This window comes from Myotis lucifugus, unplaced genomic scaffold (genome assembly GCF_000147115.1).
Source record: "Myotis lucifugus unplaced genomic scaffold, Myoluc2.0 scaffold_3, whole genome shotgun sequence".
Taxonomy (NCBI): Eukaryota; Metazoa; Chordata; class Mammalia; order Chiroptera; family Vespertilionidae; genus Myotis; species Myotis lucifugus.
The window spans coordinates 25712938-25725137 of NW_005871051.1; the positions used below are offsets into that span (position 1 = coordinate 25712938).

A 12200-nucleotide genomic window follows, 5' to 3' on the forward strand; every position below is an offset into this window, starting at 1 on the left:
TAACGCTTTGGACCATTCAACCTTTTGTTAGGGAAAGCTTGATTGTTTCTTTCGTGAAAATATGCATAAATTCAGGCACCAGTTCCTTTTGTTGCTAGGAGAGATTTCCGGCTGGATGTCCTTTAAAAATCCTCGTGGGATTTTTTTTTAAAATTTCGGAAACACATAGTGACGTCTTCTCGTAAATTTCTTGGGTGATTCTGGAGTGGGGTCACATTAGTAACAAAGAAACAGAATTTCCGCAGGGTGAGGCCCAGAAATCAGGATTTTAAAAAGATTCCCAGGTGATTCTAATGTGCAGCCAAGGTTGAGAACCACTGATCTAGAATAAGAGCTAGCATCCCTTTCTAATTTCCTACTCCCTATGGCCCAAACTTAGCCTCAGAGAGTACATCAGTGCTTCTCAAGCCCATGGTGTACTGGGATCTTCTGAAAGCTGTTTAACATGCACACATGGGGGGTAGGCATGCCCGGAAGACTCTAATTTAGTAGGTGGGTCATTTCAAGCCTGGGCATTGGTATCCTGAAACAAGCTCCAAGAAACTATATGGTCTGAGCTTGTATCCTGAGAAAAGTAGCTATATACCTTACCCTCAGGGACTAAGGCAGCAGTTCTCAATCTGTGGGTCGCAACCCCTTTGGCGGTCGAACGGCCCTTTCACAGGGGTCGCCTAAGACCATCCTGCATATCAGATATTTACATTAAGATTCATAACAGTAGCAACATTACAGTTATGAAGTAGCAATGAAAATAATTTTATGGTTGGGTCACAACATGAGGAACTGTATTTAAAGGGCCAGAAGGTTGAGAACCACTGGACTAAGGCATGGTCTGCATATGGCTGTCTCTCATTCTCTCTTTGGTGAATGGCAACTCTGAAACCAGCTTAAATGTCATCTCTTTAGGAAAAGCCTCCTTATATGCCCAGTTACTTTGCTCCTTTTCTTAGGATTTACATTTCAGCTACTAAGTACTTACCATATTTCACTGTCAGCATTTCATTATATGCCTGTATATCGCACCCAAGGGTAACTTTAACAAGTTAACTGCCACGATATTTTGAGTTTAATTAACATGCTAAGCACCCTGTCAGTCACCGGTGACTGACACTATACTTTCCATCCGGAAGACAAAACAGGCTGGGCGCTTAATGTGTTAAAAAAGGTCCGTTGCTTGCGTCTATAGACGCTTATGGCATACAAATGGTTAATTCACCTCTGTATCCTCTACAGTGCCGGAGCACACACTAGCCTTTAACAGCGGTTTGTTAAATAAACACAAATAAGGGGAGGTCTGAATCCATACCAACACACACTGGGCTAACTTAGCCTCAGAAAGTACACCAGTGCTTCTCAAGCCCATGGTGCACTGGGATCTCCTGAGAGCTGTTTAACATGCACATGGGGGGTAGGTGCATCCTGAAGACTCTGATTTAGTAGGTGGGTCTTGTTTTGATCCTGGACACTGGTATCTTGAAACAGGCCCCAGAGATAACTGTACAGCCAGCTGTAAATGAACATGCCTCCTCCATGAGATACATGAGCCTGGGGCAATGTTCAGCCTAGATATTCCTTCATGTTCTATCAAGGTCCTACCAGCTCAGACAATAAGCTAAATATGCAGCTAAGGACAAGTTAATACCAAAGTCTATAGGCTAAATCTAACCACTGTCCTGTCAAGAAGGCTGTATTTCACGTGTACGGTATTTGCAACTAATGGGCACTATTTTACCACTAGAGGCCTGGTGCATGAAATTCATGCATGGGTATAAGCATAACCAATGGACATAAGACACTGGGGGGTAGGGGAGGCCGGGAGAATGTCAAAGGGGGGGGGGGGGGAGACATATGTAATACTCCTTGTAATACTTTAAGCAATAAAACAAAATTAAAAAAAAAAAAAAAGAAATTCATGCATGGGTAGGATCCCTAGGCCTGGCCTGTGATCAGGGCTGATCTGTGGGGTGACTGGTGGGGCGATCAGGGGCCCCCACTGGCACCTGCCTTGGCTGGCCTGGCGCTGCAGGCTTGCCACCCATCCCTGCCAGTTGGGGCCTGCGGGCTGGGGGCAGTTCCTGTGTTGAGCATTTGCCCCTGGTGGTCAGTGCACATCATAGCAACTAGTTGTTCAAACTTTCGGTCAATTTGCATATTAGGCTTTTATTACACAGGATTATCACGGTTACTTTTAAAAAGTATCCAAATTAGTTTAAAAGATTTGGTGCAGTCCACCAAAGGTATAACTCAACTTTCCAAACTGATCTGTTGGGACCTGGTGACATGTTCCTAATCCCCCCCATCCCTTTGTTAGTTTCCCACAGCAGTGAAATGTATCAGCATTCAGCCCACACTCCAACCCAAACCTGGGAGCGATCTGTGGCTCTTCTCAGTCTTACTCTCTACATTGCAACCAATCATTAAACACTAAGCTTGCCCCACCTTCAAAACATATAAACTGTTACCACCAATAACTCATCTGGTTTCTGCACCAGCATTCTTGGCATTTCACAGCCTATACTCACAGTGCTAAGAGAGAGCCTTACAAAACATAGTTTTGTATCATTCTTCCACACCCTCTGAGGCTTCCCATCTCACTCACAGCAAAAGCTCAGGTTAAAAAAACTGCCCACGTGTCCTATGATCCCTCCTCCCACCCTCCAGCCACAGTCATCTGCCACCAGGAAGGAATGTTGCCTCAGGGCTTTTGCATGTCTGTTCTTTTGCTAGAGATATTCTTCTCCTCAAATGTCACCTTAGAACACCCTGTCCTCTCCCCATCATGCTCCATCTTCCTATTTTCCTTTCTTTTTCTTCATCTCATAGCCATGTGTATGAGTGTGTGTGTGTGTGTACTGACCTCCCCAAACTAAAAGAAAAGTCCCATGATGGTAGGGACTTTGTACATTTTGTTCTCCACTGGGTCTTGGAGGAAAGAAAGGAGGGGAAAGAGGAGAGAGAAGCAAAGAGAGAAATGAATAAAACTGCAGTAATACCTGATACCCTCAAGATGGTGCTTTAAAGTCAGTTCTTTCTCCCTTTAGCATACTATTCCTATGCTAAGTAGAAATCACAGATCAAATCAGTCTATTTCCTTTATCCAAATACTGTTATTTCCATAGGTAAAACAGACAACTTAAAATATTAAATGACATGAAACACTCAAATGTACATCAACTGGTGATGAAACATACTATGAATGGTCTATTACTATTACTCAGCAATAAAAGGAAACAACAGCATGGATGAATCTCAAAAGCATTATACTAAGTGAGAGAAGAGTAACAAAAATGGTTACATGCTGTATAATTCCATTTATTATGACTGTAAAAAAGGACAAAACTACAGGGGCAGGGACAGGGGATAAAGAGCAGGCACTGACTGTAAAGTGGTCCAAGAAAATATGTACATTATACACAAATAATATCTTAGTAAACCTGTTTTTTAAAAAAATTTCCAGATGTCAGGTAATTCCCAATTATCTTTTAGAATTTCACAGGACCAAGAAACTCTAATGACAATCTTATCAAGGACACAAATCATGCTCAAAACTGTCCCGACTCAAAAACTCACCTCATTTTCATACTGAATTTCTAACATGGCCCGTGAGCTGCCAAGATCCTGCATCACAGACTCGGCTTGTTTCAGCAGTTCTTCTCTGTTCACAGTACGCTACAAGATAAAGTACAAAAGTGAGGAAAATAAGTACACATTACACTTTAATAAACAGGTGCTATTTCTTGAAGTGCAAAAAAAATTAACTAAACTGCTAAAAAACTATTTTTTTACAAAGCATACCTCAGAAAAGGTTAAGAAGTAGCTGCACTGCTATAAACATCGACAGCATTCCTGGCATACATACATGAAGAAAAGTTAGATGTAAGTGTAATTTTTATCTTGAGCCCATGGCAAGTTCAGAAAATTCAAGTTGGAGGAGGATCTCTGAAACATTGCCAAACATCAAAGCAATTCAGGGCTGCATTAACTTAACATATCCCTGGGTGCACTTATAGATAGGCAGATGATGAAGAAATGGGAATGGAGGTGATAGGTGAGCTGGAAACCTACTACTGGCCCTGACCTGCAGAGATCCGACAAACTCTACTGCAAACATCTACTAATGAGATTCATGAGGACGAGGAAGGTTTTGGCAGATCTCCAAAGTCTACCAGCACAATTTTTATGGAATCCTAATGACACCTATCAAGATAGGAGTAGCGAGTATTGTTTTTTTCTTTTAAAGTATAATGTTTTTGGTTTTGTTTTGCTTCTCATTCCTTCCACTCCTCTTCTTCTGTCATTACTAATGGCTCTTATGAGACTTTTGGAGATAAAGGTTTTGAGAAGACAGACTCGCATAAGAATCCTCAGCAAGAAAGAGGCAGGAGAGAAGTTTTAAGTAAAAGGCAATGTAGTGGCATAAGTGTAGGACTGGGTCTCAGAGGCAAATGGCTTAGAGCTGTGTGTTTTAGGGCTATGAATGTGGAGCCGTATTAGAAGCACAGGAAGATGAAGTCAACAACACAGGGGGCTAACTGGTCTATGGACATAAAATGTATCAAGGATTTTGTTTCAGTTTCTTCTAATTGGAGTAATTTGCTAAGGGAATGAAGTAGAGCTGATTAATTCTACCTACTGCATAGGGATCAATTATAAAAATGAAAACCTAACATGCTAAGTGTCTGACCCTTTGACTAGTCGCTTAGCTTGCTGCACAATGGTTCTCAACCTTCTGGCCCTTTAAATATAGTTCCTCATGTTGTGACCCAACCATAAAATTATTTTTGTTGCTACTTCATAACTGTAATGTTGCTACTATTATGAATCGTAATGTAAATATATGATATGCAGGATGGTCTTAGGCGACCCCTGTGAAAGGGTTGTTCGACCGCCAAAGGGGTCGCGGCCCACAGGTTGAGAACCACTGTGCTAGAGTCTGGCCGAGACGGGCTGGACATGCCCTGGAGCCCTCCCACGGTCCCTCCCCGACCCCGATTGATCGTGCACCATTGGGGTCCCTCAGCCTGGCCTGTGCCCTCTCGCAATCTGGGACCCTTCAGGGGATGGAGAGGCGGTTTTGGCCCAATCGCTGTAGGCCAGGCCGAGGGACCCCATGGGTGCATGAATCCATGCACAGGGCCTCTAGTCAATTATAAAAGGGGGCTAATTTGAGTTCCTAATTTAGAAAGGAAGAAAGCCTCAGCAAGAAAAGAAAAGATTTTTTCTTGGCACAAGAGTTATGAAGACTAAAAGATAAAAGAACTACAGAAATTATTTCAGAAACTGAGAAAAAGAACTCTAACTGGAGATTGAAAAAGAATCACAGATAGCACAGTTCCAAGAGACTAACAGGAAAACGGATAAAAGATGATTACAAAAGATAAGCAAAGAGAGGACTGTGACTAAGGCAGCCCTCTAAACCAATAGGTAAAATTAGATGTACCATATTTCTAGTTTTCCCATTATTTTGAAACGCTCAGTTTGATTTATCTTTAAAAATTGGTGGAGAAACTTACTTTTTTTCTATCCAATCTAGGTGCAACTCTGCTATCTTGAGAATCAGACTGGTTGATTTCTGGGTTGGTATCAAGTAATCTTTGCATTGCTCGGTCCCGATCAAATGCAGTTACATAAAAAAGCATTTGCCGGGTATCAAAAGGGAAGAAAAATGGGCTGTAAAAAGATGTGATATAACTTTATTATCTGAATTAGAATCAGAAACCATAAAAAACCCTGTATTAGAAACAAGTTTTAATATGATACAGAATAATTGTAAATATGACCAATAAAAATGGTCTAAGTAAACTAATTTTGAAGAACTTCCTTAATTCTTGTATGAAATTTGTTAAGTGATCACATAATAATACATTAAGTAGCCTTTCATTGTGAAATCTGAAATTCAATCATTAAAATTCTTATGTTTGAAACTGAAATCAAGTCTATTCAAGATTGTCTATAATATACCCAAAGACCTTTAGGAAGTATAACATGACTAGTGAAAGCTAAATTTTAAAATCTGATCAACACTTCACAAGTTAGTGACCTATCCCATTCCATATATACACAAATACTGGTGGCTTTACCAGTTCATGATTTTCCTCTTAGCTTTAGCATTTCTAAGTCACTAAAAGATGCAAATGGCAGCTGCAGTAACAGAGGTTCTACTTGCCTCCTGATGTATGATTTTGACAGAGCTACCAGAGCACTTCCTGTGATGACATGAATGTTCAGTATTTGTATCTGCCTAATACAGGTAGATATGTGAGCATGTGGCTAGTGTGACTAAAAACATAAATTTCTAATTTTATTTAACTTTAGTTAATCTAGATGTAAATACCCACATGTGGTAGTGGCCATTATACTGACAATGCAGTTCTATAGTTTCTAAGAATATAGGTGTGGACCCAAGCAGGATCAGAGAATCATTCAATTCCACTTTTGGAATCTGATTTTATCGTGGCAGAGGATTTGAATCTCCTCAGTCAAATATCCTTGTGTACTTTTCTATTTCATATAGGCAGACATATACAATCAGTAGATCTAGTACTAGTTCCAGCTTGCCTAGACTGTTTGGATGCTAAAGCTACACTAGTAAGCAAGCTGTGATCAAATATGACAATGTTATTAAACACATTAAAAAGGTTCACTAAACACTGTTTCTGTAACAAAATATAAAGACCAATACAATGATAACACTCCCAAGGCCACCATTATAGAAGTGGTAGTCTTACCAGGTTTTTCCTAGTTCAGTAAGCCATGTTGGGATGTTTCCTGTCATGATTACTAAAGGATCTTGAAGCTGCCTGTTTGCTTTTGCTGTCAACTTACTGTTATTAAATTCACCAGTTGGAATAATCTCCTTGCACAATGCATTCTGCAAAATGTTTAAGAAAAAAGTCAATATGTAGTAAAACAGGACTATATTCACTATATTCACTATCTCTTCCCCAAATATGTATACGAAGTGCCCAGATTTCACTTGTTTTCAAAATACAATATACAGCTTCTCATTGTTGTGTCCTAACACAAATGAGAATTTCTATAATGGATAGCTGAAACACCTCAACCCCCACATGCCATGAGTACTGGCTCAATCACTGATGTGGGAGCTAATACTTTATGCAAGGCCAACTCCTTCATTCTTCCCTACATTATGTAAATATCAAAGGCCGCATTCAACTTTCACCCAACTCTTTACTTAACATACATCTTAACTTAGATAAATGAACTTTGGGTTAAATGTACATAAAGAATTTTAACTATAATAAAAGTATGTTCAATTTCATGCTGTAGCTTAACTTCACTGGGCCAGGATCTCTGCATTTAACTGAGTCACTGTTTCTGTTTCTAGTACAACAGGAAATTCATAAATCACTAGACAGAAACTATGAGATAACATGTAATGAATAACACATCACAGAAAACTTCAGTAATACTCACATCATACAAGTAATACCAGTATCGACTAATGGCATGTAAAACTCTTAAAAGAAGAATCACATCTAATGATGGATCTTCAAAAGTTATATTTTCAGGTGGTGTAGGTATGAGGTAAACTTCTAAAGGATTTGATACTGATGGGCACACTCCATCTAGAGGGCAAAAGATCAAAGTAAAGTATTATAGTTAGAAAGGCCAAGCTAATGGAGCCAGTGTCATCTTATCATGCCTAAAAACAGTACTTGTAAATTGTTAAGATTTAATGCTTGGATCTTATTAGTAGAGAATTGATAGCTTGAACTTTTTTTTTTAAACCTTATACATAATTCATCCAGGTTTATGAAATTTATACTTTCCTTCCCATACCCAAATAAACATCATAAAGGAGAAAAACTAACTTGTTTGCATTTCTTTATACCAGAAATAATAACTAACAATAAAACAGCCAGAGAGGAGTAAAGACAAAATGTTTGAATTTAAATTCAGTTATAGAAACTGCCTGTATATTTCAGATTTGGTTCTTTAATCCAAGGCTTATGACAGGGTAGACTGTGACAGATTCCAAGTAGGAATTGTGATTCCTCTATTCTTATATCTCACCAAGTAGCATGAAAATAAAAATAAATGAGGGATTGACACTGTTGCCATTTGCTTTAACTGAGCAAAAGAATTAAAAATCACAACACTATCATTGTATAAAAAAGGCGAATTTTAGCACCAAAAACAAAAAAACAAACATTTCAAAACAAAGACCCCTTTAAAAAAAATAAACTTGACTTTATGGAAAAAAAAAATTCCTACAATGCCCTTATTTATGTAAACCAGGAAAATTTCATCAACTGACACCAGTGTTTGGAAATCCCTGATAAAGGCAGTCCCCATGGAATGAGAATGTGGACAAATGCTAAAGCATTACCATCATATAAAAGAGAGGGGAAGGAAACCAGCAAAATCAAACGAGAAGAAAATGCTGTAAAGAAAAAGAAGTCCTTTAGGAGATGCTATTACACTCTACTGGCAAAATTTTTTATTCCTTCTACATTACTGGATTATACTATCATAATGAATGCCAATAAATCTGCCAATGATCAGTCAATGATCAGTCTCTTCTTTAGAGAATGTGTTCTGTTACTGAATTTGTCTAGCGTTCTTCATGGAAAGAATATGAGTTTTTCCCAATTTTCTTTCCAAATTTAATTCTGCAGATATTTACGTTTTCATGCTCTAGACTTTAAAGTCAAGGGTTCAATTAAAAACCGTCAAATGTTGGTAGTAACTTCATTTTTTTCTAAGTTATACTCAAAGATTTTACTACTACTAGATAGAAATAAATCACTCCTTTAAAACCATGAAGACAGGAAGATACTGACCCACGGCAGTTTTCCCTTCATATTACAACTTACCATGCCATAACTCATCGTGCTTTTTTGCATTTCTAGGGGAAGTTTTTGTTGGAGCTGTTTGGGCTCTTCCTCTTTTACCACCAACACAATCTTTATTACTTTCTTCATCCTCTCTCACAGGTTTGTACCTAAAGTGACAGGGGTACAGTTAAACCAAAAGCAGATTATAAAACTGCAAATTATTTTACAAGGCCAAAGTGTAAGCCACAGATACTAGAGTTACCAGAGAACTCTGTGAGGTCTATCCTCGCTCTCCCTACTTACAGATTCAGAAAATTACCAGTGGGACTGCTTCCTAGAAGAGAACACCAGCTTAGGAGTTCTGAGAAGAACAGCTCTCTTTAAATATAAGTAGCAGACATTCACAAACAAGACAAAGTTGCATCCAAATGTTTCTCAAGATTCAGAGATGCCCCGATTTCTAATAGCTAAAGGAACATTTTACAAAAATGTTTGTCTTATTTAAAGACTGGAAATAAATCTAGAAAAGTAGATATATAAACTATAATTATATCCAAGAATATATTTTGTATCTAGTTGACTTAATGAGGAAGATAAATATACACACTCATGCACCCACAGGTGCTCACACACAAAGTAAGATATTTGAAGAGGCTTTTAATGATGAAATGTAGGATTTAGGGTCCCCTCTCCTTATGCAAGTCAGCCATTAGAACCAATTCCAAAATACACGAATAGTGTCAAAGTTGGAGAAAACAAACAAAATCATTTTGAGATTTACCATATTGTATGAGTCTTCGTCCAAATACCAGCTCTTCCTAGAGGATTGCTCTCATCATCAGTAGATTCCCTTTCATCTTCAGCCTGTATACTGAACTGCCGTACTGCCTGATACACAGTCATGTTATACGGTAGCAAATGTTCTCCAATGTAAAATTGTAGCCTGTGTCTTACATTTCCTGAATTTAAGAACTGAGCAGCCTGAAAGAAGCAAAACAGAATCTATTTAACCTATAGGCCCTGAACATTATGCATGACAACATGGTGGGAATAGTACCTTACCAGAGATTCATCTATTTCCTCATCAGAGCCATCATCATCACTGTCTTCATCGTCTTCTCTTACTCTTCCATAACCTAAAAACCCAAGAAGGTTGTTCAACTCCTAGCAAATTTTACACGACAAAGAAAAGCCTGTATTTACGTTTAAGCTAATATAGTCTTAGAAACACACTTTGATCTACAAAGCAGAAACATCTAAGAAAAGTGTCAAATACAAACTGTCATTTCTACTATATTCCAACAAGAAAAATTAACTCATCACTCAAGTAAGCAGTCAACCTCTACTATGTTGAACACATTTCTATATACTACACATAAAATAAATGACGGGAACACAAGTTCTTGATGCTAGGTTTTAATAGAAACAGCAATAAGAAGGGAAATAATTTTAACTCCTTAATTTTATCCCAAAAGTACATACAAACACACAATATACATTATGAAGAGTACCTCTAACTACAAGGTATCTCTCAATCGCTTGTACCAAAGCCAGGGGGTCAATCTTGACAGGTCCACCCTTCCACTGCTTCACATTTGCACAGTCTGGATGTCTCTGTAACTGGCATTTTAACTGGTGTGTGTTGAAAAATTTTAAAGCCTGTGATCCTCTGTTAAGAGAAAAGCTCAAGATAATTTGTGAAAAAAAGTTATTCTATTATTTTCAAAATCAACAAAATTAATTCAAATAAAAGCAAGATAATAGAAACTCTGCATTTTCTTAAGGCACAAAGTAAACACCAGCAATTCAAGACATTTATTATAAAATGACAAATAAAATGATGTCTGCTATAAAATCACTTTTAAAACTTTACTGTTGGCACACAAACTTATATTAGTTTCAGGTGTACAAATTTTGCTATATTCTTTTGAAAGAAGTAATTCAATAGCTACACCAGTCTAAATCTGGTAAGGCTATTTAACTGCTCATTTCAGAAAAGGGCTGGCAGGAGTAAGATAACAGATAAGCTTAAAATATGGTTATCTACTAGGTTCCGTAAAGCATGTAAATAGGAGTTATGGGAAAGAATATTCAGTACAGTGGGGCCTTGACTTACGAGTGTCCCGACTAATAAGTTTTTCGAGATACGAGCCGTCTCTCGGGCGATTTTTTGCTTTGAGTTGCGAGCTAAAATTCAGGTTACGAGCCAGCTTCAGATACCCCACCGCTAATTGGCGCAGCGAACGTCACAGTGAACGCCACATCAGCCCAGCATCACGTGTCTCACTCGTTCACTTTAATGATTTGACATACAAGTAATTTGAGTTACGAGCTCCGTCACGGAACAAATTAAACTCGTAAGTCAAGGCCCCACTGTATATTGATATATAAATATGTACATACTTATTTAATAGTATATAAATTTGGATAAAAATGAAAAGCTTCATGGTTTTCTCAGCATAGTGGAAAACATCCCCTCATTTTATAAAATACTCCAGTATGGTATAATGATCAAAACTGAGTATCAGCCCTAGCTGGTTTGGCTTGGTGGATGGAGCGTCGGCCTGCAGACTGAAGGGTCCCAGGTTTGATTCTGGTCATGGGCAAGTGTCTGGGTTGCCGGCTCAATCCCCAGTGGGGGTCATACAAGAGGCAGCCAATCAATGATTCTCTCTCATCATTGTTGTTTCTATTTCTGTACCTCTCCCTTCCTCTCTGAAATCAATAAAAAATAAATAAATAAAATAAAAACCTAAATATCACACTCTACATTAAATTTCAAAGTAAAAAACAACCTAGTCCACATTGATCACTTTATCTACTCAAGATGCACAGTTTTAATTCAATCAAAAATTTGAATGTTTTATAAACACAGCAGATTGAGTATTTTAAGAATTAAAAAAACTAACTTCATATTTACCAGGCTTCTAGTTATAATATTCTAGGAAGCTTATAACTTCATATAAAACAAAACAATTAACTCCTACAATAATTCTTTCTACAGTATCTCATGAATCCTATAAAACTACTATATTGTTGAAAAAACAAGTTTTATTTAAAACAGCAAAACTTCAAAATAAACACTTACTTGTTAAAACCCATCACAATACAAAGTTATAAGCACCCACATCACATATAAAATCACATTACTGCACAGAAACGTAAATATTTTATTTTCCAGATCCACAAAATTCTTGAAGCATTATAAAGTATGTCAATTTATGGAAAACAGATTGCAAGTTGCCAATAGTGACTGGGTTATATATTTCTAAACCATTATGTTTATGAAACAGTGTGATTTTAAAGATAAACAGTATTTTATTTACTTTTTAGACTATTCAATTTCTTTAGTAATAATAGCTAAATGCTCTTTAGGCAGATGAAGATGTTACCAGACCT

The 12200-nt window shown here is 37.7% G+C and overlaps 1 protein-coding gene across 18 annotated transcripts in view; it reads right to left on the minus strand.

Annotated features, from left to right (window-relative positions):
- TRIP12 (thyroid hormone receptor interactor 12) overlaps positions 1-12200 on the minus strand; it is a 128049-nt gene that overhangs the window by 11505 nt on the left and 104344 nt on the right. For 11 of the 18 annotated variants that reach the window (XR_002831580.1, XM_014463546.2, XM_014463528.2 and 8 more), the window contains 8 exons: positions 10313-10485; positions 9864-9937; positions 9583-9782; positions 8841-8968; positions 7438-7589; positions 6729-6871; positions 5514-5670; positions 3571-3669 (listed from right to left, as the gene is read on the minus strand). Coding sequence is in view for 16 of the 18 variants with exons in the window: in XM_014463546.2 (XP_014319032.1) it covers positions 3571-3669; positions 5514-5670; positions 6729-6871; positions 7438-7589; positions 8841-8968; positions 9583-9782; positions 9864-9937; positions 10313-10485 (1126 nt within the window). In the remaining 2 variants the exon portion in view is untranslated. Of the gene's footprint in view, positions 1-3570; positions 3670-5509; positions 5671-6728; positions 6872-7437; positions 7590-8840; positions 8969-9582; positions 9783-9863; positions 9938-10312; positions 10486-12200 lie in introns of those variants that run through there. The other 7 variants (XM_023762056.1, XM_023762032.1, XM_014463505.2 and 4 more) reach the window with 3 other exon arrangements.